The sequence below is a fragment of the Xiphias gladius genome, chromosome 16 (genome assembly GCF_016859285.1).
Source record: "Xiphias gladius isolate SHS-SW01 ecotype Sanya breed wild chromosome 16, ASM1685928v1, whole genome shotgun sequence".
Taxonomy (NCBI): domain Eukaryota; kingdom Metazoa; phylum Chordata; class Actinopteri; order Istiophoriformes; family Xiphiidae; genus Xiphias; species Xiphias gladius.
In genome coordinates, this window is record NC_053415.1 from 25,135,110 (window position 1) to 25,159,834 (window position 24,725).

Below are 24,725 nucleotides of genomic sequence, written 5' to 3' on the forward strand. Positions count from 1 at the left end.
CCTGTGTCTTTTACATATCAAGAAGTACTGCCACAGCTGCCTCTTCATTCACAATGTCCTTTTTAATGTCCGTAGTAGTTTGTTCAACCTAAACTCACTCCCTTTGGAACAAAACAGTCCGTCCGTCTTTAGCATTTGTACTAATATTTCTTTCATATCCCATTGTTGTCTGGAGTATTTTCCTGATTTATTTCGTTTTATTTTTTTGGCTCTTTTAAGTTGTAACAACATCCTGTAAAAAATTATAGCTGTCTATAATTTGATGTATTTAGTTTTATGTTGTACAGTTTTAGTGCAGTGGTTCATATTATTTTTTTATTCATCTGTTTTTTGTATCTTGGTGCTTATTAGTCTCCCAGTCCATCCTGTCCGTTTGTCAGTGACTTGTAAAGAACTTTGACTTGCATTTGACTGTTATGAAAGTTGCAATATAAAACTTTGAATGATTGATAACAAGTGTATTTTCTTCCTCTATTATTTATCACTTTTTATTCAGGTTTCGTAGACTAAATGTATTTTAGCGTCTCCTATCATTTCACTGTTCACAGTTTCAGCCCAACTGAAAATGTCCTCAAGTAGTTCCTGATTTACAAGAAAAATGTCTCCAACTTTTTCCTTCTTTATTTTAGTCTTCCTATAAGACCCTTCTTGCTGTAGCCTCAGCTGTGTGCTGCGGAACACCCTGTTTTACGGCATATTACTGATCCGACCCAATGTTCACAACAAAGCTTCAACACAAAACTCTTACAGTAACACAAAATGCTAGATCCTAAATTTTTTTTCTCTTAAAATCTCTGTAGCATGCAATTTAAAAAAAAGACACCGGACACCAAACATTCAATATTTTCACTGATTTTAAATGAAGTTTAGCAATTGAGAATACATTTAGGGTATTTTCTGCCAAACAGAAAATACACAAAACATTTTTTTTTTTTTTACAGAATTTAGATGACACCAAACTCAATGCATTAGTTTGTTTGCCAGTAATTTCCAGGAAATGAACGCAGGCCAGTGGTGGTGAAATGACTAGCAGTTATGACGCAGTGCCACTCACTTTGACGGTGTTATTTAAGAACACGTGTATAAACACACTGAATGGACACAATGAAGAGTATACGTCGTAATAAACATTCAAAAATCAGTGCAAATATGAGCTTCAATAATATTTAGCTCGCTAGAAAAGGAAGGTCATACGTGGGATGAAGTAAGTCAGTAGTACAGTTTCAGTCTCCATAGGCTTATTGTTAGTGCTCAGTGCCTGTGTGCACCATTAAAGGAGCCTGTTGTTGAGTTCTCTCCCAGCAGCCACAGGGAAGACGATTATATAACACTGACGTCAGCGTGTTTAAAGGCCGGAGGATTCGGTAAAGTGACAGTATTGTCGGTGGCCACCAGGGCATATTCGTGTCCCTCCCGGACTGGCGAGTGCTACGTTTTGTTTTGTGCAGTTCAGTTCGGCGCAGCACCTTTGCTGTACTGTCGGGGGAAATTCAATGTGTGGCTAGGAGTGAAAAAAACAAAAAAAAAAACAAAAGCACATATTACAAAAGCTTCTGTGCTCAGCTCCCACACTACACCCACCTTTTACAGACAGGAAAAGAACGACAGAGAAAAAGCCGCAGCCTGTGAGGAATTCAGCTGCAATCGGGAACAGTTTGTCCATCCATCGCAACGTGTCGTTGACAGTTGTAACACTATTCCTCGGCTCTCTGTACAACAGTCATCGGCAGTAAGAGGCTACAGTTCTGCTTGCCGCTGCAGTAGTAGTGGGGGAGCTATTAAACTGATTCAGAAGTGACAAAAAACTCAAAACAATGAAGTACTTTTCATACTTGGCTGATGACATAATTCAGCGTTGATGGACCTGTGCAGATTGTCCCCTTGTGTATCTGTTACATTTAGTGGGAAATGATCTGTTTAGTGATATGTATCCAGTCCCAAAACCCAGATGCTGAAATACATTCAGCTCATTCAGTTTAGAATATTTAGTGGCTGTTCTGAGAAAGAGGAAGGTCGTGTGATTGTCTCGTTCAAGCTCAAGAATCAAATGAATTTTCCCGGAAACCTTCAATTGAAAGTCCGACGCACTTTTCAAGGATGAGAATTCCTGTAAGCGCTCGGAAAAAGAAACAAACCAACCGATATTTACAATTCCACGACAACCGTGCAAAAACCATGACCGCTGAGGAAGACTGCGATGTCCCCAGCGTTTCACACTCAACATTAACATCGGCATCACAATGGGTTCTGCATATCTCAGCCTTTTATATTCCAGGCTGCTGTTATATCTCCGTTTTATCAGCATGCTCTGCAAAAACAGCTCACTGCCATTGTTATCATCGCCGTTTTTGGTACGGCTGCCACCTCTGTCGCACCAGATGTGAATGGGCTCAGCAAAAGCCTGCTGGAAGAGAGCAGGAGAACTTCACTCAAAATGAGATTTTTATGCTGAAAGAATCATTTCTACGTGACATCTAAATCCAGAAAAAGCGATTCCTTGCACTACAAATACCCCTGTACCTTACATTACATTTAATGGGCAGACACTTTCGTCCAAAGCAACGTACATTTTCTGCCCTACGCATGACACGTTGGGCGTCTTTTCGGGGGGTCAGTGTCCGGCTCAGTCACGGACACTTTAACATTTTGACAGAGGGAGGCAGCGGCTGACAACCAGCCCTGTGACTGATGTCCAATCAGCCGATACACAGGAGTGAGCAAACAGTGGTCCCTAATGCCCTCCACAGGAATGCATAGCGCACGATGGCGTTGTTTCATGGCATCTGACGAGAACACACTATACAGTACAGTCGTTAATGCAGGAAAATCATCAAGCACACGGGTGGTGCTGTAAACATGCTGTTTGTGGAATAAACAAAACAGTTACTGGGTCGGTTGGTAACTAGTGATAGTTGCCATGACTGAGGAGCATCACATGATGAAACTCAAACTCCATCAGCTGAAAATCCCGAAAACAAACAAACAAAAAAAAAAAAAAAAAGGCTCACACAGCTGGCTCACAGCACTGGCTGTACTTTGACAACACAACCTCGGGGACGTGCAGTGCAAAAAGCCCCACGGCAATGAGTGCTTCTTGTTGAAATGTGTTGGCAAAAATAAAGCTGATTATCCGGGGAGGATGATTCCGTAACATCTCACCTTAGTTTCGCAGGTTCCTCTCAACAAAAGGGAAAAAAAACATTGTGGGCTTTTCGAATACATTTTTCTTGTTGGACCAAAAGCAGTTTTGGTTTGTATTATCTCACCGGACTGGGTCGGATACATTACTAATACCAGTTTTAAGTCGGTAAATTGTGTTTAGATAACCCTGAATCAAAAATCACAAACTTGCCCCAAAGGACTTTACAATCTTTACAGCAAATGACAAACTCGATCCTCAGACCCTCGATTCCGATGAGGCAAAAAACAAAATTCAACAGGACAAAAGGAGCGGGGGGGGCTCAGGAAGAGCAACTGCACTACAGAACCCTCTCTCAAATGATTTATCAGCATTTATAATTAAAGGCGACTGAGTGATTTTTGCTAGTGGCTCATTAGAAATCTGGAAACCCGGGGGCCCTAACACACTAACACGTATAACCTGACGGCTTATTAGAAAGTGAGATAGTTTACCAACATTTCTAGCTAAAGGAACTGAAAGGAAACACAAAGCCAAGTTATTACCAAAATGTTAGATTTAAACAGAGCACAGTGATGCAAGAGAGTCTTTATCTGATCAACAGACCGGCGACTTCTCTTGTGATAGAAACTGCCCTTACCGTCACAATTTCACATTTTATACCATAATGCATTTGCAGTTGTAAATGTTTACAGTCCCAGATGTCCTGCAGCTGTTTCCCAGAAGGTATGTGTTCAAACAGTCCGCAGGAGAAATCGCACTAACTACGAAAAGAGCTGAAAAGACAAACAGTGTTGTGCTGAAGGAGGATTTTCCACAACCTGGCGACCCAAAAGCTGTTCTTATTAATGGCTTATAATCGATCTGTAAAGCATTAGTAAATGATTTAGTAACAGTTATTAAACACTGACAGCTTATAAACCCTTTATAAAAAGGGGCCTTATCAGAACGCGGTGCCACATGAAGAAACAGGATCACAACAGGTCAATAAATGAACAAACAAAATACAACAAAAAAAATAACAAAAACAAAATCTTCTCTTTAAAACTGGCATGGTCTTCAGTGACATTTTCTAAGGTAAACTGTGCCGTTTGAGCCTGTTATCCCCTTTGTTTTACAGCCAAGGCAGGACAGCCCGGTGCTCGTGCTCCGGTAGTTAAGGTATGCATGCACTAGAGGGCAGCCACGCTTAGTTTAAAATACATAGGAGCTCTGGCATAAATAATGACTTGTGGGTGGTGTGTGTGTGTGTGTGTGTGTTTGTTTGTGAGAAATCAGTTATGTAACAGAGTTTTAGGAGCAAGGTTTCACCATGGTAATTAGCGCAGTGCGAACACAGCGTGTTGGCCAAATAATGTGAAAAATCTGTGCTGTTCCCTTCCCAGCAGCGTGACCCACATTTCTTGTAGCCGTAGCCAGAACAGAGTGAAAACTACGGCGGACGGAGGCTTTGTGTGTGAGTGCCTGCCACGGTCTTAAGATTTAAAGAGGAAACCGTATGATGCTTGAGCTGCCTTGTCTTGTATCCGGATCAATAATTTACTCGGACGCAGCTAGTGGTCACGCGGTGTAATGTATGTTGAAGGACTACCCATTTGGTTTTTGCCCACTTTTTCTCCCTGCTCGAGCCCCGGGGGCCATGTATCGAGTACTCTATAATAGTGTATGCATCGATTTAGAGCGATGTTTATGATGCAGCCTTGTTTGTTTCATATGTGTGGAGCCCTAAATCATCTCTCCAACAGGTATACATTCTGTCCATACCTCACTGTTAACCTTTGGCAGGTCAAAGAGTGGTGCTGGACAAGGGGGAGGCATTCTCTGTTGGTGATGGAGTGTTTGAGAAAGGTGACGGGACATTTCCATAGCCTCACTTGTTCCTGTTAGATGGATCGGGATCATTATATTGGGCTCATGGCTTAATCTCATCTCTAGATGGGGTGGGGCGTATACAGAGGGAGATATGAAGGATGGAGGTGGTCATTTTTAGCCACGCTAGCGGCAAGGCTTTAGGCATGGCAGTGTCAGTCGATGGGTTTAGCTGGTCCAGACAGAAATATCTACAAAACTGTCCCACGGATGGCCATGAAATTTTGTGCAGGCGTTGGTGTTTCCCGGAGGATAAAGCTTACTGACTTTGATGATCCTCACACTTTCCCTCTAGTGTCACCATGAGGTTGACATTTGGACATTTGGTTTTGGGTCAAAGATCTCAACGACTATTGGATGCATTGCCATGAAATTTGGTGTTAGCATTTATGTTCCCCTCTGGATTCATTTTAATGGTTTGAATTTGGTGACGCCCTTTGTTTTCTTTTTCCAGTGCCACTATCAGGTTTTAATTTGCGCAATACTTTGATTTGTAGCCAAAATAATGACATTGCCTTCCTCCTCCGCTGTGGGCGAGTTTATCTTTACCCAATGTCTGAATGCTAATGTGCTAAGCTAAGACGGTGAACACAGTACACATTATGCCTGCTAAACATTAGTATGTTAGCATTGTTATTGTGAGCATGTTAGCTTTGAGCACAGCCTTACAGAGCTGCTAGCATGGCTGTAGACTATTGTTCAATCAGGGACTGCGCTACAACCTACAGTGATTGCTAAGGGTGCGACAATGCAGAGATACTGGACATACGACAAAAAATATTAGTGCTAAGTGTATTTACTCTGGAAAAAGTGGGTGAATAAACCTTGAGTTGAAAAAGCTGGAAGGTGGGCTTGAAGTTAAGATTTTCGCCAAACTACTGTTCGGAAGGTCAGGAATGAACTTTCAGAGTCAGGATACTGAACAGTCTCAAAGTGCGTTCGGGACAGCGACCTGCTGTTCAATCCGGACGAGAGGACTTTCACAGCGAAGGTGCGAATATTCATATTTTGATTTTTAAAATAATTTGCACTTTTGCTGTTTATCCATCAGACACTGCTCAATAAATAAATGATCAGGAGAGGAGAGGAGATAGGTTTTTCTGAAGTTTTGAATGCAGCGGATGAAGGGGCATAACATGCTTGAATTTCTGCCACAGTGCTGCAGTGATATAAAAAAACAAAACTGACGCGACTGACAATATCAACACTATTCATGGTTGTCAATCTGACGTGGACTTTTCTAAATGTGTCATGTTCCAGGCCACCCATACACCTCTGCCAACTGCTTTCAGTGAAAGAGGAAAAAACAAAGAGGAGAACGAAACGAAAAACAGAAAACATCTGTTATGAATGCTGGCGTACTCCATACTCTAGCTCACACACACAATATCAGGGCAGGGCACCTCCCATGAGCACACTAAAAGGCTTTTCATAGCATTCAAAGGCACTCTGCTCTCTCAATCAATGGAAAGTTGCCTGCCAGGCTGTGTTACTGGAGACCAGCGGCTGGCTTTTACACTCTGTGGTTTGATAAGGCTCTGACTCAACAACAGGCAGAGTGCTGCTGGCCTGAGTCTAAAGCTTCACAGTTTTATCACATATCAGATACCATTGTGCCGCGTATTTCAGTTCGAGACAAATTTAACACCCAAGTGATATTACAAGCCAGACACCGTAAAAAGACATGGCTCGGGGAAGCACTTCAGACGTTGGGAAATCTTCAATGAGTCGTTAAAACAAAACAAACATCGCAAGATACAGTCAGGTACATAAGTATTTGGACAGTGACACATTTTAAGTTTCGTATTGTTTAAGTTCACTTTTTCCCTCATGCATCTACACTCAATACCCCATGAAGAAAAAGCAAGAGCAGAATTTTACACATTTTTGCAAATTTGTTAAAAAGGGAAAAACTGAAATATCACACTGACATAAGTATTCAGACCCTTCGCTATGACACTAGATATTTAGCCCAGGCGCCTCCCCTTTCTCTTCATCATCTTTGAGATGTCTTTTACACCTTGATTGGATTCCACCCTTGGTAAATTCAATTGACTGGACTTGATTTGGAAAGACACCTGTCTATATAAAGGTCTCAGAGCTGACAATGCACATCAGAGCGGCAACCAACCCACGAGGTCGAAGGACCTGCCTGCAGAGCTCAGAGACAGGATTGTGTGGAGGCATAGATCTGGGGACGGCTACAAAAAAAAAAAAAATCTGCTGCATTGAAGGCTCTTAAGAGCAAAGTGGCCTCCATGATTCTTAAATGGAAAAAGTGTTTGGAACAACCAGGACTATTTCGAGAGCGGGCCGCCCAGCCAAACCAAGCAATCGATGGAGAAAGGCCTTTGTAAGAGAGGTGACCAAGAACCTGATGGTCGCTCTGGCTGAGATCCAGAGTTCCTGTGTGAGGATTGGAGAAACTTCCAGAAGGACAAACCATCACTGCAGCAGTCCATCGATCTGGGCTTTATGGCAGAGTGGCCAGACAGAAGCCTCTCCTCAGTGAGAGACACACGAAGGCCGCTTGGAGTTTGCAAAAAAGCACCTAAAGGACTCTCAGACCGTCTTGTCTGATGAACCAAGATTGAACTGTTTGGCCTCAGTCCTAAGTGTCATGTCTGGAAGAAACCAGGCACCTTCATCACCCGCCTAATATCATCTCACCGGTGAAGCATGGTGTTGGCAGCATCATGATGTGGGGTTATTTTTCAGCTGCGAAGACGGAAGGACTGGTCAGGGTGGAGGGAAAGCTGAACAAAGCAAAGTACGGCAATATCCTTAATGAAAACCTGGTCCCAAGCGCTCAGGACCTCAGACTGGGCCAAGACGAAAATGACCCTAAGCACACAGCCAAGACAACGCAGGAGTAGTTTAGGGACAACTCTGTGAATATCCTTGAGTGGCCCAGCCCTGACTTGAACCCAATCCAACATCTCTGGAGAGACCTTAAAATGGCTGTCCACCGACGGTCCCCCATCCCAACTGAGAGAGCTTGAGAGGATCTGCAGAGAGGAACGGCAGAAAACCCCCAAATCCAAAGCTTGTCGCGTCAAACCCAAGAAGACTCGAGGCTGTAATGGCTGCCAAAGGCGCTTCAACTACGTACTGAGTAAAGGGTCTGAATACTTTCTGGATGCACTGAATGCAGTGATATGTAATAGTGATATTAATTTAGCAGTATGCACCATGTAAGTGTAAAATGTGAGAATGTTGAACAACTTTCATTTATGACAACTTTAGATGTAAAGTCATATACTGTACCTATAGTCATTTATCGTGGTGTTGTCTCGGCTTGTAGATTACACTTTAACCTCATAATCATTGTACAGGGAGAGTGCATGTATTGCATGTTTTAATATTTATGGCTTACTCTGTGCTCTCAGTCAAGTCTAAGGCTTGAGCTCATGAATAATTCTACAGACTCAAACAAGCACCGAACGACGGCGTCAAAAATGTCTTCCACTGCAACATACTTTTGGAGCTCACGCTAGGTTTTAATGTCAAACTGAGTTATTTACTGAGGATTCATGTCCATGAAAACATAAACGTGTAACTAATCCATAAATATTAAAATACTGAATAGATGTCATTCTTGTTCTCTTACACTTGTGTGTTGACAGCAGACAAAAGCACTGAACATATTGTGGCTTTATTTCCCAAAGTACAAGTATGTAGCTGGTGTAAATTAAATCTTGTCATCATGTGGATTCATTTAAAAAAAAACTACCTATTGACTGTCAAAATGCTCACCAGTTACAGTGCCAAGAAACATCAAACACATGGAATGAGTGTTTTTTTCCCCCCTCTTGTACACAGCTACCCAGATGTTGCTCAAGCACATTTCCAGCAAGTTAAAAAAGAGTAATCATTTACCCAGAAACGTATTCGAAAGAGTCAGGAGAAGCATGTGACTCAGAAATCAGCCAGGTCAAGTACAGTTAGTGCCAGACCACAGCAGCTGGTCAGCTGACTGACTGACTGCAAGCAGGAGTTGGGAGGGGGTGGGAGAGAAAATGATGAAACACACCAGGACTGCAGGCAGTGAAGCATAGAGGACCGTTTATTGTACCCAGTACAGATTATTATAAACTCAGCAGTGTAAGAAACACATTGTGAGGGGAGTGGATTGAAGCCTATACAAGTGCAGACAACCCTTGTGCCTGGGGTGGATCCCACAATGATGTGTGTCCTCACTGTGGCCTTTGCTGGAACTCTGGCCTTTACACACACACACACACACACACACACACACACACACACACACACACACACACACACACACACACACACACACACACACACACACACACACACACCTCTACAGGCATGATAATAACATCTTTTCATCCATTCTCCATCCCAATACAGAGGCCTCTTAAAGAAACAGTCTGCAGTAGTAGCATCGTAAGTATCGAGATTGGTTTTTAAAAAGGTACATGTCTATTAGAGCCAGAACTATACAGCTTATACATTAAAATCAAAACAAATGCAGCCTTATAGCAAAAATATATACTTTATATAAGTTTGTCTTTGCCCCCATTCAGAAACAGAGATAATGAACACACAAAAAAAAATGCAGAGAATATCACAAATATCTTCTTTGTCCAAAGACAGTAAAGCGATATGTTAGTGGACACACAGTCTCGACTGATTACACCATGCAAAGAGAAGCAGAGGTCTCCTGTTGACAGCTTGTGATTGGCAGAGATGTGTCCAAAAGAAGGTGTCAAAATTTCACCCCTTTCTTCTTCTTCTTTTTTTTATTTTTATTTTTTAATTTTTTTTTTTTGCATGCAACATCCTGATGCTCCTGCCATACTGGTGCATCAGAGGAACTAGTACAGTGCCAAGGAAACATTAAGCACCCAGACAGAAATACAAAAAAAACCAAAAAAAAACAACAAAAAAATAAAATAAAAGGAGCAATGTGACCAGTTATCGTACAGAATAAATTCTTAGGCTTTTATGAATTACCAACGCTTTCTGGGAAAATATGTACTTGTGTTACGTATCCCTTTTGAAATGGATGAGCTGGGAGTGCTAACCATCTCTAAACTTGAGCGATTACAAGACCCAGCAGCGATGAACAGAGATGAGAGGAGTGTACTGTACAGACTGTGGGCTCCTATTGTGGGGTGCAGTCTCTAAAGGGAAGCAGATACAATCTCTTACGAGGGCAGAACGATTAAAGAACATTAACATTTACACAAGAGAGCAGCCCAAACAACTAGCCTGAAATACAGCAACGCCCCAGAAACCTGAGAGTTCTGGGTCTCAAAAGTCTCAACAAAACTGTAGAACAGCTGGCTTAATACAAATAAAGAAAAGAAAAGAAAAGAAAAAAAAAGTATTCCTATCTACAGAAAACAAGCCAATTTGTGGGTTTAGAATATGTAGTGTGTTTTGTTGATCCGTTTCTGCAAATTAAAGCCCTTTCACGGATTTGTAGTTCAGACGTGGTGACATGGAAATGGGGGGGGACCCAAAAAGGCAACTATAGAATAATGCTGCATTTCGAATATCTCATTAGATTTTCAATGATTTTACTCTGTTGGTTATTCGATTGTTTCTAAGAAAAGCAGATTGTCACAAAACCGGAAACGTAACAACTCTTGCAGTCTTGTACAAAGTGGGGGGGGCTGTCGGTTCATTTAAAGTTAGCGGGCAGTGGCCGCGCTTTGTTTGGTCTCCATAGCAACAGCACCCCCTTGCCGTACTTTGGGAAGCTTGTAAGGTGGGCAGAGCTACCGAGTCCAGTTCACCCTCGCCGGTTTTCACAAGCCTCTCCCTTCCTCTCTCTCCCTCGTTCATACGATGTTGCAGTAGAAGAGCTGTCGCAGGTTTTTCCCTCATTCTTTCTTAGCTGGGGAGCTTACAGAGTTTTATGAAGGTTTTCCAGGGAGCAGGAGAGGGAACCATAAGGGAGCAGAGCGCAAGGTTTCCCTTCCAAGCGGCTCAGCAGGTCCAGCTCTGGATTTTAAGAGTGGGCGTCGAGAGACTTTGGGAGTGTTTGCGTGTACGTGTGTGTCGTGCGTCAGGACCCCGCGGCTTGCTAGTAGCCGTAGCCGTCTGGGAAGGGCAGGCCTGCCACACACTGCTCCCCAGCGTCCAGCAGGTAGGGAGCGGTTTCGTCGTAATGGGTGAGGGGCACGGTGTCGTCGTCCAGCCCCGGCAGGCTGTCCGGGTCGGCCTTCAGGTTGGGCCTCTGGTTGTCGGGGAAGGCCATCGAGAAGAGAGCCTCGGGGTCACACACGAACTTGTACACGTACCTCTCTCCAGCCACCTGAGAAACAAGACAACACACATATTTGACTCACATTTGAAACCTCCCGAGTATTACTTCTTATCGATGCACATGCATGACACGTGTGTAATTTCCTTTACAGGCTCTGGACTTGCAGGTAAAGTAGTGCGATTCCAGGACATCACCCTGACTGATCCAGTCCGATCAAGCTTAAGACACATTCTCTTGATTTTGATCTGGCTGAACTCTGAGGCAGCAAACGCCAAACATTAATAGACTTATATGATTAGTAGAAGAAGAGATGTGGCCTGCAGGCTAGTATCCCCCCCCCGGCTGTAATCAAACACCACCACTTTCGCCCCCAGAACAGCACACCGTTGCTGGGGGAAGAGGGTGGTTGGAGAGAAAAGAAAAGGGTGAACGTGCCTTTACCTTCTGCATGATGCCCTTCTCGTAGTAGTAACGCAGCGAGCGGCTCAGCTTGTCGTAGTTCATCGCCGGTCTGTTCTTCTGGATGCCCCAGCGACGAGCAACCTGTGGAGAGAGAATCCACGAATTACAAAATCTACAGTGGAAATCTCAAATGTTTTAAGTGCAAAAATAAAAATAAAAACCCAGACAGAAGTTGAGAGTCCAGCTGCGCTAAGCGGGGACTAACCTCCTCAGGCTCGATGAGCTTGAACTCCATGCCACGACCAGTCCAGGCTATGAAGTGGCCGTTGGCCGGGTCATCCAGCAAAGTGACCAGGAACTGCCAGAGCTGCAGGGAGCCGCGGCGCTGGTAGGGAGGACCGTCGCGATAGACAGAGGGTTCCTGTTTCACTTTGCCTGTTGGCGGGAGAGGAAGGAAAGAGCGGGAGAAGAGAGGACAGACAGGGACGAAGAGGCAGAAGTGTCAGTCAGCACTGTACTCCACCACGGCCACAGTGTGGTGAGACATTCCTGCCAGATGGAGACTGTGAAGTGGACTTGCTGTTCTTTATGTACCATGTGCAGCAAAAGGACTGAAGTCTGCCTCAAAAAGCTCACAGTAGCCCACTTTAGGGGCATACGATATCTAGTTCTTTTGTTCCAGCCATGGTTTTCTATTGAAAGTGGTTTTTTTTAGTCTTACCTTCTAATCTTTCGGGGACCACACAGGTATCATCAAAGAATAGCTGGGGATCTCTGTCAAAGGAGAAGCCTGAAAATGAAAAAAAAAAAAGAAATGTGGCATAAATCAGATGAATGTTTAACAGCAGATCGTGGGAAACAGACTTCTGTTCTCATATGAAGGTCAGTGACCACATTCAACCCAGAGATCCAAACTGCATGCAAAGCAATATAGCCGCGCAGCTTCCCAAGAGTGGAAGCTTGTATTGTGCAGAGCTCCTGCCAGATGCTGATGTGAGAAATGTACGTGTAGGTGTGAAGCAACTACACAGGATTCATTGATAGATTCACTTCCCCTTGAGCTGTCATTTCAATGCTGCTGACCTCTATCTTTTCATCCAGCCGTCACACATGCTGAGCTTTCCGCGGCTCGAAAAGTCGCAAAGACTGGATTTTACTAACTGGTTATTTCGACCATCTGAGACATTAAAAGCAGACGACAAATCTGAACTTACTTTCATGGTTATTTTGGTAGAAGCTCCCCGCTCTCCCGAAGGATGACTGACAGTTAGGCACTTCTGTAAACAAAGAAGATGGGTGTATAAATTTAGACCAGACATCCTCACTGTCATATCAAATGTGTAATACATAAAAATCCACCTCACAGCTGACAGATATATTTGGACCCCGGCCACTGTGCACAGAGATACATCATAGCTTTGATATTGTATCTGCAGTTCGTATGTTTATGGAGACATTCAGTCCAAGTTATATTAGTGTGTTAGGTCACATTGATAAATATGGAAATAAAAGGTCAAAACACACGGTGGCTGCTTTTCTTTCCAACCAATGGCCATGTTCATCTGGAGCACCAACAGCTGGGCTGAAAAATGCCCAACCCCCCCCGACACACACACCTAGCAAAGTGGACCAAAGCCCAGATCCGGGTACGCTGCACAGCACACAACATCACTTGCATTTCCGCCAAGCCCTTAAATGGGATTAGCACCATGGCTGCTGTATTAAATCTCAATGACAATCAAGTTATGCCAGTCTTCCTCCCTGAGGGGTCGAGGCCTGTCTTCTGTTTGCGGTGGCTCGACAGTGCATACCAACCCCCTCCACACCCATCCATTATTCTACAGTATTTCCTGTCTACTGATAAGACAACAACAGATCAATCTTGAGCAAGTCTTTCCTCAAGTCTCTGACTCTTCTTGTCCTCACTCAGGAAAGAGTCTGCAGGAAGTAATCGTCATTGTCTAGTCTTACCGTGCAGAAAAGGGAGGAGAAAAGAGAAAAGAGAGAGGGAATCAAGGAAAAACTTTAGAGACCCCCCCCCCTTTCAAACGCTAACCGTGCAGGGATTCAAACTGTGGCTTTATATGTGCACAAGTGGTCGTGGCGCTGTCTGTAAAGCAACGCCGGGGTAACAATAAGGTAGACGTTGGCACGCCGAACACGCACATCTTCCACCCATCTAGAGATGCGAGGCCTCTGTGACGTCGGTATTTAAAGGCCATAAGAAGCTAAGAGGATTTGTCATTACATCACTACCCAGCCAGCCGGTCATACAACAGCCAGAAAAAGAACGAGTGTATATGAGACTGAATGAGGGAGGAAAGAAAAAAACAAAAAAAAAAGGTTGCAGAGTTTCAGGAAGGGAGGATGTTAATGTAGCAGAGCAGGGACAACAGCTGGGTGCGTGGGCGTCGGGGTCAAACAATGCACTGACCGTGGCTCTGGCTTGTTTGATTTATACCATGTGAGTAAACAGCATTTCTGCTGCGACTGTCTGACGAGGCTTTTTGGAGAGAGCACCGGCACCACTGGGCCCCTTATGTATTCTTTAAAACCAAGCAGACAATTTCCACGCTCTTACAATCAATTTGCTGTGCCGCAGGGTCACTAAGTCCTCTGAGGGCGCTGGCCTAGATCTATTCCAGGTAGGCTCAGTGAAGAGGTTCTCTGCACCTGGCTGGATGACCCATTTACTTTTTGCCCTTGGAGGCTTACGCTGAGCTAAAAGACCCACTTTTACTTTACTGGCGTGACTCTGGAGGAATGATGCAGATTAGGCTTTGAGAGTGTGTGTTTGAGAAACGAGCACCTGTGTGTCCAACCCTCCGCTGCATGCTAAAACTCACGGGCATGTGTTAGTGCCCAGGACAAACATGGCCGAGTACATTCCTCACCCTCTGCCCGCTCTACTCGCTCTCAGGCCCGGACAATTACTTTCACACAGCTAGCAAGGGAGGGGGGCTGGAGCACGGAAAGAGACATGCAGGGAGCACCACAGGGACATTTGGGAGGTAATGCACTCTTCTCAAATTATTTTTTATGCACAAATACCCTTCTATAAGCCGTGCAACTCACCAGAATCAAAGCAGAAGTCACGGGGCTCCTGCTTGATGGCCATGGGGTGGAAAGCAGCCTGACCTGGAGGGCCCGGGTGTGTACCTGGGGGTCCCATGGTGGGAACGCCCTGCTCGGTATATCGTGGGTCAATGAGCTCTTGCTTGAAACCCTGGGGAGGCACGGCCACCAGTGGCTCCGACATCTGCCGGTGGTACGGTGGCCGCCCGTCGCGTGGCAGACTGTTGTTGTTGCCGCTGGGAGGCTGGGGCAGAAACCGGGGGCGCACTTGACTCTCTGATGGGGGGAAAGGTAGACATGGCTCTGACATCTGCCTCTGGAACCTTAGGATGGAGGACAAAGTTCCAAGACAATGTGATTAATGTCATCTATTCGGAAACAGTGCTCACAAACACACTTAAACGAAACGCCGAAAGCAAAAGTCCAACACCCAAATAAAGAGGTGTGTGCTCACCTGTGCTCAGGTGTGAAGTTGTTGGCATCCTGGCTGATGGGTGCACAGGGCACGGCGAAGGGCGGGCTGTGGCTGTGGCTGTGGACCGGGAGTGCTTGCTGGTTAGGAGGACCTACGCTCACTGTTATAGGCTGTTGTACGTGCACCGGACGCGGCCCCGGGGTGGGATTGGCTACATGGGGGTGAGGAGGGGGAGTCCGCTCACTCAGTGGGTGCGATCCTGCTGTGCTAGTGGGGCCGCAAGGAGAGACTGGCGTTGAGGGGGGGGTTAATGGCTTGAACCCTGGAGTGGGCTTCCTGTCGCAGGCACTGCGGATGAAAAGACGGGGCAAAGGTTGACGTGAGAAGTCGGAACTCCTTTAATCTGGGAGGGATCGTCAACACGCTAACTAGTGGCCGCTGTCGTGCTCTGGCTAGATTTCTATATATGTAACGACCCACTGCTTACCTGTAGCTGTAAAGGCACTTCTCTCCGTAGGGCATGGGACTCCTGTCCTGGCGACAGGGAGAGAGCTCTTTGGAGCGAGTCAGCTCTCGTTTGATCTTGGCTGGTGGCGGGCCATGAAACATCACTAGGATGAGGGAGACATAGAGAGAGACAAGACAATTGGGCACATCAGATAAACTCCAGATATCGCCTAATTGAAGCTATAAAAAAAAGAAAAGAAAAAGGCGCAGCAGTTGTCTTAACCGCATTCGGAACTGATGGATAAATGGATGCACGGATAGCGTCTGTGTATTCCCTCGACTGACAGAGCCACTTAGCAGCTATTTATCATCCGCCCTAATGACGGTCGACTCTGCGCTCTGAAAACAGCCATCTATCCACCACTGCTAGGTAGCATGATACTAACTGCGCTATACACACAAAAGCTATCAAACTCCTCATCTGATTCCCATTAGGGCAAGCAATACCAATACCCATGAATCAGTGTGGCTGTAATCTAATGGCGGTGAATGATTTTCTTCTCCCATGCTGTAACCATTAGACAGTAGCTGCAGTTTTCCGCGTATCAGTGGCAGTTTCCGGGGCGCCACATAATAGTCAGGCAGAAACTAGATCCCTGGGCACAGAGGAGCGGGAGCCAAATAAATCACCCAGGGTGCTGATGGACCTGAGCAGAGCTAACAATGAGCACGTGAGCTCCCATGTGTGCGCTGCGAAACCTAATGGCTTGGGTGAGACTCCTCGCACAGAGAGAAAAGTAAATAACGGGGAGATCAGGCATCTTTTCTTACTCTGTGCCGGTGCGGATTAACGAACAGTCACCCAGCACAAAACTGCTCTGCTGTACCACCTCAGCTGAACCATGCCCACAACTCCACTCGAGAGCAAATTGTGAATATGGTCCCGACCTGGGCAAGCCAAGGAGTGGTTCACCGTGGGATGTCCTGCTGATTGTAGCTCATATAGGGAGAATCTGGCAACAGCAGCAACTGCCAAACTCACCCCTCTGTATCTTACACACACCCACACACACAGTGCACTGACGGTACAAGGTCATGGACTACACCACAACAACACTTCACAGTGAGCTGGCTTCATACAGTATAAACCTACATATGTACACAACCTTGGATGGGGTACACACCCTCCGATGAAAAAAAACACACACATAGTAGTCAGTGCATCAAATCCAATAAAGTGATACAGCAGTGGAGGCTATTGGTCAGTTTGCAGCTCGCTGTGCCACATTAACCAAGATTTAAAAGCAGCCCTGACAAAGGGACACAACAACCACACCCTGTCTCCACCTCCTACGCATCAGACGAAAACATAAACTCAGAAAGGGAAAGGGGGGGGGCACATAAAATGCTCCATTGGGCATAGTTCAAATATATCCCCCGGCTGCAGCCTAAAGGCGATGTGCAGAGACAAACAAGAGGCTGCATGGAGCAGGCTGGAGGAGGCGGTGCAGGCAGTTTTGGGGACGTTAGTACTGGGGAGCAGAACTGAAACAGGCAGCTCCGAAGCTGCCCTATCCACTGGAATCCAGCCCACTTCAGCAGCAGGGCCTGAGTGCGGGAAAGTGTGAAATCAGATTAGGAGCTTGGCTCATGTGATGCCCCATGCCAATCGGCTGATTAAACTCAAAATGGAGGAGAGGGAGGGAGGGAGGGGAGAGCAGCCTTTCCCAGAGCTGTGTTTTGAAGAAGAAGAATGGTGTTTGTTCTCGGCAGGATGAAGAACTTCTGATAAAAGGAGGGGTGACCTGGACATCTTGTCAGGGACAGTAACTCGGAAAGAACAGGAGCAATTTCCTCCAAGGAAAAAGAAGCCTATTTAAGTCTTTTTGTGGTGAAAATTTCTGATGCAGCGCTGCTAAAAACACAGCTCCATCTCCATGCTGATTTGCCACTGTTATTTGAATCTCTGCCCAAATCAGGGCAGGAACCAGGCAGGAACCAGGCTGGGCGAAAACCCCCTAATCATGACCAAGATTGACTGGTATCAAAAAAAAAAAAAAAAAGAAAAGGCAGTTACAGAATCTGTTCAGGGGACACACGCAGACTCGCAATAATCAGAGATGAACAACGGAAATCAAGTACTCACAGCTATCTGACTGGAAATCTGGGACGAACTGTTCGTCATCAGGCACCTGGGCTGTGAAGATACAGGAGAAGAGTGAAGAGGTGTGAGAAAAATCAAAAACGGACCCCTTTTGATAGCTAACAAGCTACGTCTAGACAAGACAAGAGGGCTCTTGGTCAGCAGTTGCTCCCGCATAGGACTTTGCTCTTCTCCTGCTAATTGCTAACTCAAAAATGGTGATATTTCACATTCTTTTCAAGTTAATCTTTCATCTTAAAACTTGCCCAATTTCATCATGTTTGCCGTCTAGAAACAAAGGTCTGAGAGATTGACATTACAAAACACACCCTCCAGTGGCTGGAGGCAGTGGAGGGATATTAAAAGAAAAAGGCATAAACTTTAACAAAACCCAGTGCAGTGTTTTAATATATGGAGGAGGAAACATTAGCAGAAATTTTCACATATTAACTAAACTATTATTTAAAAAAATGTAGAAGTCACCTTCTGCAATCCAGATCTCTTGGAGCTGACTGAGGTCCTGGAAGAGTTCTGGAAATCAAAAAGTCAAGAGATTCTGAGTGCAGGTTCCGACCAATCCAACTCTACATCTACTTTACAAGTCAAAACAGGGTTGTTACAGGGATACACCTGGTTCGTCCGCGGCGGCGACATTACCTTCTGTGTCCTGGGCGAGTTCTGTGTCCACAAATTTCCTTTTCCTGTCGGCGAGTGGCCTGCTGTGAGACGATTCCTCCACGTGAGACTTGTGCTGTCGGGAAGACGAGAAGACGGGAGAAATGTCAGAACATCAACATAGGATGTCGCTGCACTCCCAGCGGACGGTGCCGACGGTATGCAACCGCACTGTAAAAGTACAGAGACCCACGGCGACCACATCCACATCGCAGAGCCGTGGGCTCGGAAGTGTGAGGACGTGGTGTGTCCACTTACACTGGGTGGGACCATAAATGGGACTTGCTGGTCGTAGAATCCGTCCATGTTATCCGGGCGACTGGGGGGGCTCCAATATTCGGGGGAGGGGGAGGTGTTCGCTTTAAAGCGACAGCGCCTGGGTCACCTTGTGGGTCACTGGCAAATAAAAGACCGGGAGAAGACTCATGCAGCGGGTGTCACGATATCAGTTTCATGCTTACACTACAAGAAACACTGCCCCCCCCCCAAAAAAAAGTCACTTTAAGTGTCTCTAAGTCACTTTAATGTCTTGATAAGCAGTGGGCAAAACTCTAAGTCCTCATCATGTACTACCAGTCCAAACTTGTTTTGTGGAACCTGAGTGTTTACCCGTCTGGGGGCACATTCACATTTCTTGTCATGTCTGAAGCCACACCGCGCGCCCGGCTCCACTACACGGCACAACCGGTCCTCATCGACCTCTTCCAGCCCCTTGTTTAACCAACAATCAGCCCCTTTGAACCGAGCCGTGCCGGGCCAGGGGGAAGCGGCGCAATGTAAACACACGGTCATTACGGAACGCATGTAACGCAGTTATATAAGCCGCGCTCAACTGTGCCATCTGTGGGCACTGCTTTCCACTATAATCAGCTTGGGGGATCTTGAGCAGAAGACTCGGAGAGAGGAGCCCATCTCAGCGGAGAGCCCTTGAGCGCGCTCCACGACGCAAATCCTCCCAAACGAGATAGAAAACAAGGGGCCAGTAACAGAGCTGATTAGTGTCTTATGGAGGCTTGAACCCCACTGCCGGTCGATTCAACTGGTGTTACACATGGCCGAGCCTGACCTCCTCGCCCCCACGCGGTTAGAAACACTGGGAACAAGACAGATAAACACGTACATAAAAATTTCCTTTGAACAACAATGGCAGAACATCGACCACTGCCCTCTACTCCCAGACCCCCCCCCCCCCTGCAGAGTGATATGACTCACTCCTCAGTCCCCGGTAATGGACGACGAATGGCTACTGGGCAATAATTACAGGCACCACTGGGGCAGAATCCGAATCCACTGTACCTGTCTACGTGTGGCAACACCAGCACCTCGGCCAGGAGTGGAGAGTTCACCTTGACAGTTTAATTGGATCTACACTGGCCCACTATTCAAACGAGGTGGGGGAGAATAGTGTACGACCCCAGGGACGGGAGATCCCGAAGCCCATGTATTCAAATATGAAGTAGAGTTACTTCGTTGTACTTAACAGCTACAGCATCGACCTGCTGATGAAGGGCGACTGCTGCGTAGACTATGGGAATATTATAATTGGGTTGGACCTCGGGAAAAACTAAAAAAATAAAAAAATACAACGTGCGAACCCACAAAGAACCGGTCAAAGTTCAGCACAAACTTAGAGTTAGACCGTATTTGTCTATTAAAAGGGTCTATTAATAAAATAAAATACAATAAAATAAAAAGGGTAAACAGTCAAACTGTGCGCTGCGTAGTTCAGGCCAACTTTTGTCACAGAATTAGCTATTTCTCGGTAGGACTTCTGCGTGCCGGCCGAAAACTGGGGGGCCGCCGCTGGGGGAGGAGGATCATCCGACCCCCCCCCCTCCCACCACCACCACCCCCACCCACTCCTCCTCCTCCCCCTCCCCGCCCTTCCCCCACCCATCCCTCCCTTGTTTTTCTCAATGAAGTGAAACTCGATCCGTGTGGAAACACAGACAGAGGGAAAAAAAAAAAAAAAAAAAAGCCCGTCCATTCATAAAAAAAAAAAAAAAATCACAAACAGTCGCCTGACCGCGCTGATAAGCCGAAGCCAACATCCACGCAGATAAATCAAGGGCTAGAAACAACACACGCCGGGGCATAACACGACACAAGGCGTCTAGTTCACGCAGGTAGGAGCCGATTTAAAATGGTTGCCAAAGTAAATATCTTTAAATAAGATGGCGTTGCGTTCGTTTGAACTCTAAAGAGAAAAAAGAAAAAAATGATCCAGCCACGACACGGCTTCACACGGGCAAGTTCTCTCGCCGAGGGAAACACTGCAGCTTTACCTCGTTTGCGTGTGTCTCCGTCCTGCGTAGCGAGAGAATGCGGTAGAAAAATATCCACAAAGAGCAAAAACAACGTGTCGACAGTCGCGTAGTCGTCTGCGCACTGACACCGCCGACGCGCCTCCTTCGACTCACAAAAACTCGACTGAGCTTTTTTCGTTAATGGCCCCGGTTCTGTTTGCCCCCCGCCCCCCCCGTCCTGGGCTCCGGCGGCAGGCGGAGGCGCGCCGCTAATTGGCGGCCCGGGCACGTCCGTCACGGCCACCGGCCAATGGCGTCTCCGCAGCTCATGAATTATGCACGGGGCTCGGCCTGGCCAATCGCAGCGCAACGGAGGCCCGTATTTATGAATGGCAGGATTTCATTCACACTTTTTTTTTTTTTTTTTTTTTTCTCGACCGCGGTGGCTTCGACGTGCTTGTTAAAGGGGCCAGCTGCGGTGGAAATGTACGAAAGGTCGAAAAAAACCTGCACAGAGACTTTCCCTGGACGCTAATGATGGACCGTTACACCGCGGGGACCAATTGGATTAGCTGTACTCAATCAACTGTGCTACTGGCTTTGACACACTCTACCTGACAGTGGTGGAAAGTACCTAAGTACATTCAGCCCCAGCACTGTAATTCAGTACAGTTCTTACCTACTTGTGCTTTAATCCGACTAATTCCGCTTTATGGCGTTTTACATTTCGGGGGGGGGATTACTGTACTTTATTCTCCACTACATCCATCTTTAAGGCTTTAGCTACTTTGCAGATGCCTGTCCGAATTTTTAACCGTTCCGCGATGCACCACCCGGCATAATAGGCTTGACCTTCGCAGAAGATCACGGGACTGCATTAAACTATCTGCAGCACGAAACGGTGGAGAAGTGACACGATACAAAGCAGCACAATGTCCATTTATCTTTAACCCAATCCAACTCATTAACCCCTGACACGGTACTTTGCTTCGTGCTGAGTGTACGAGGCGGGTGTCGCGACCGCGCTGCCGCGAAACTGCCGAAACGGTTCTACCGAACACACACACACACACACGACTGTATCGTCTGCATATACCTGAAAACCGGCCGCTGGCCTTGTTCCTTTTTTGCTCGGTTTTTTTTCTACTGGTCCGCAAACAGATTTTTCCATCCGTTAGTCACACGTGTTTTGCATGATTGTATATTTTAAGTCTATCTGTCAAAGCAAAACAAAAAAATAATTGCGTTAGCAGCGTTATCCACGCACAATCTGATTAGTTTACCCGTTGGAAGTGGAGATGATGAGATCAGTCAGTCCGTCCATCACTTTGGCCCAGAGCAGGATATCTGAGCAAACACAGGTCAGATGACCTTAAAATGCGTTATAGACGTTGACTGACCATGGAGCCCGGTAATTAACTCTGTCGACCGGCTGACCTTCCGTGTGGCGGCACCGTTTTTTATCATCCCGTTTCCACTGTTTTTATACCGTTTTGAACTTGCAGTGTGATCCCTGCTTCATACAGTTCATGCTTGTATTGTTTTATTTTATCACCACCATACAGATACACCCACTCACTCACACACGAACACACATACACACACACACACACACACACATTATATATATATACAGTTTGGATTTTTCCACATTTTATTTATTCATTTAACTCTTTATTCACTTTAAATATTTTATATATTATCTCTGTGGGGAAATCCTGAATTTTTTGGCCTTGAAGTGGAAACAATTATTACGATATTATTGTATATATGGAGTCTACCAATACTCGAATAAGCATCTGTTATGTGTTATTTTTAAAAACCTGTAAATGTAACTTCTGCCCAATGTTGCTAAAATACCTAAATTCCCAGAGGGGGCACCGAGAACATGTCTGCAGTCCTCAATAGCTTTGTTTAACCAACCCTTCGGTCCTTAATAATGTATCTCCTGAACCCATCGGTGGATATTCACGTTTCTGAGAAGATCAGCCCAAATGTTTTCTGTTGTCGCCGGTGGGCTGAAGATTTACTCTTGTACCCAAGCAAATGAAACTTTAATTCAGACATAGTTCATGGTGGCTTGGTACGAAGCGGCTTCCCAGAAGATAAACTACCTCCATTGTTTTTGGGCCATCAACTTTCCTCCAGCAGCAATCCCAACATCAGACGGTCGACTTTGTACACCAGACAGTCAATGGTGGAATGTACCTGAGTACATTTTCTCAAGTACTGTACATAAATTCAAATGTGAGGTACTTGTACTTCTCCTTTTGATACTACCTTATAATTCTGCTCCACTACATTTCAGGGGGTAGTAATTAATTATAAACAAAACTACCCAAAAGTATACAAAAGTAGAGCTGAAACAATTGGTCGACGAATGGATTGCGCTTAGATAAACAGAAAATTAACCAGCTACTTTTTTGATAATTGTTGCTCAGTCATTTTTCATGCAAGAATAATAAACATTTCGTGGCTCCGGCCTCTCGAATGTGACGATTTGATGCTCTTCCTTTTAATTATTTTAATCGTTTTAACTTATTTTCATGAACTTTGAACTTTGTGGTTTGTGACAAAACAAGCATTGTGACGATGTCTCTTAGGGCTCTGGGTAATTGTGAAGGGATTTATACGTAATGATGAAATCATTAGATGTAGTTCTATGCAGAGTATAGAGTACATTTTCCTGATTATACTTAAGTAACATTTTCAAAGCAGGTTTTTTCTTATTGCGACTGAGCGTTTTCACAGTGTGGTATTAGTACTTTTACTTAGGTAGAGGACAGAACGCTTCCTCCCCCACTGAGGACAAGTCACAACCTTTATAACGCTTGAATTTGCTGAGCACATTCATATTCACACACACACACACTCGTTCACAATGAGACCGTGACCCGTTTTTGGGTGTCGCCACAGTTTAAGGCACACCGCCGGTAGTGCTTTGAATAAAGGAACACAGTCGGTGTCAGTCTTTTGTGGCAAAGTGTCGAGCCTAAAAAAAAAAAATCTAATTCTAAACCCAGGACCAGCCTTGGCTGAGTCAGCGGTGGGAGCTAAAACAGATCTGCTGTGTGATACGCCACCTTCTTTCTTCAACTGTCGCCGTGTTAAAACGACAGTTTCAACCAGAAACCAGAGAGACATAAGATATTACCCTTCGTGCGCGCGTTTGCTCACAAATGTGTTTGCGAAGGAGCGGCTGTCGAAGCCCAAAGGTCAGAGGTCATAAATAAATAACCTTTGTCATTATCACCTCAGGGGCCGAATTAGGAACCCCTCATATAAACTCTGTATCACTGCAAACAAATTCCGGCAGCTGGTATGAAAACTGTAATCCCCGGCAAATCCCGGCAGCCTCGACGCAGAGCTGATGAGCCTGCTGCGGAGGCAATAATAGTAGGAACGGGCAACACACACATCTAGCTGTCGCATAGGGCACAGTGCCGTCTTCGCTGGTGTGTCACAGAGGTCCAAGGCCAAAGGCAAACAGCTTGTGTTTCAGGAGACGGGCTCCACTTAGAGACGTAGCTCTGAAAAATGTGGAGGTGAGAGGGTTTAAAAATATCCACCTTCAAATTCAATCGTACGTGTGCGCGAGGCATTAAATAGCCGGAGGACAGAGAGTATCTCGGTGAGACTATTTCAAAAGCCGCAGCCCGCAGGTTCACTGTACGCTGCACCTCCTCGTTTGTGCGGATGTGGTGGGTGGTCATTTGGAGGCGTGTGGAGAGAGAGCACATTGTGTTGCTGTTCTGACTCTTTCCTTAAATAAATGTGCCATATGCAAAGGGTGACACGCTGCTGGTGTGTATGCGCCGCATCGCTCTCTCTCTCTCTCTGGATGGCTGCGAGCGTGAGAGCGGAAGCCGCGAAGGCAGGGCAAGATTTAAGGCACCAATCTCCTGTTTCCTTGAAGACGACTAATGCAGGTTAGTGTGACACTGACGTAACAGCCAGATCAGCAGCGCTGCCTGGGTTCAGTGTGGGCTAATCCCGATACCAGGGATCCTTTTCTAGACCAGGTGAGAATGCGGCAAAAAAAACAAACGGCATTGGTGGAAGAAGTAGATCTT

The 24,725-nt window shown here is 45.7% G+C and overlaps 1 protein-coding gene across 2 annotated transcripts; it reads right to left on the reverse strand.

Moving 5' to 3' along the window:
• Window positions 1–9,056: 9,056 nt before the first annotated feature.
• Window positions 9,057–20,839, reverse strand: etv5a (ETS variant transcription factor 5a). 2 transcript variants are annotated; one of them, XM_040147599.1, is made up of 13 exons: window positions 20,692–20,839; window positions 18,665–18,802; window positions 18,389–18,482; window positions 18,215–18,262; window positions 17,735–17,785; window positions 15,629–15,752; window positions 15,181–15,489; window positions 14,727–15,049; window positions 12,866–12,928; window positions 12,373–12,441; window positions 11,917–12,086; window positions 11,691–11,792; window positions 9,057–11,297 (listed from the first exon to the last, which is right to left on the reverse strand). In XM_040147599.1, the coding sequence occupies exons 2-13, from the start codon at window positions 18,710–18,712 to the stop codon at window positions 11,067–11,069; spliced, it is 1,632 nt and encodes a 543-aa protein (XP_040003533.1). In that variant the 5' UTR covers window positions 18,713–18,802; window positions 20,692–20,839; the 3' UTR covers window positions 9,057–11,066. The 2 variants fall into 2 exon arrangements, with proteins under 2 accessions (XP_040003533.1, XP_040003532.1); XM_040147598.1 differs by having other exon boundaries at window positions 11,685–11,792.
• Window positions 20,840–24,725: the final 3,886 nt, after the last annotated feature.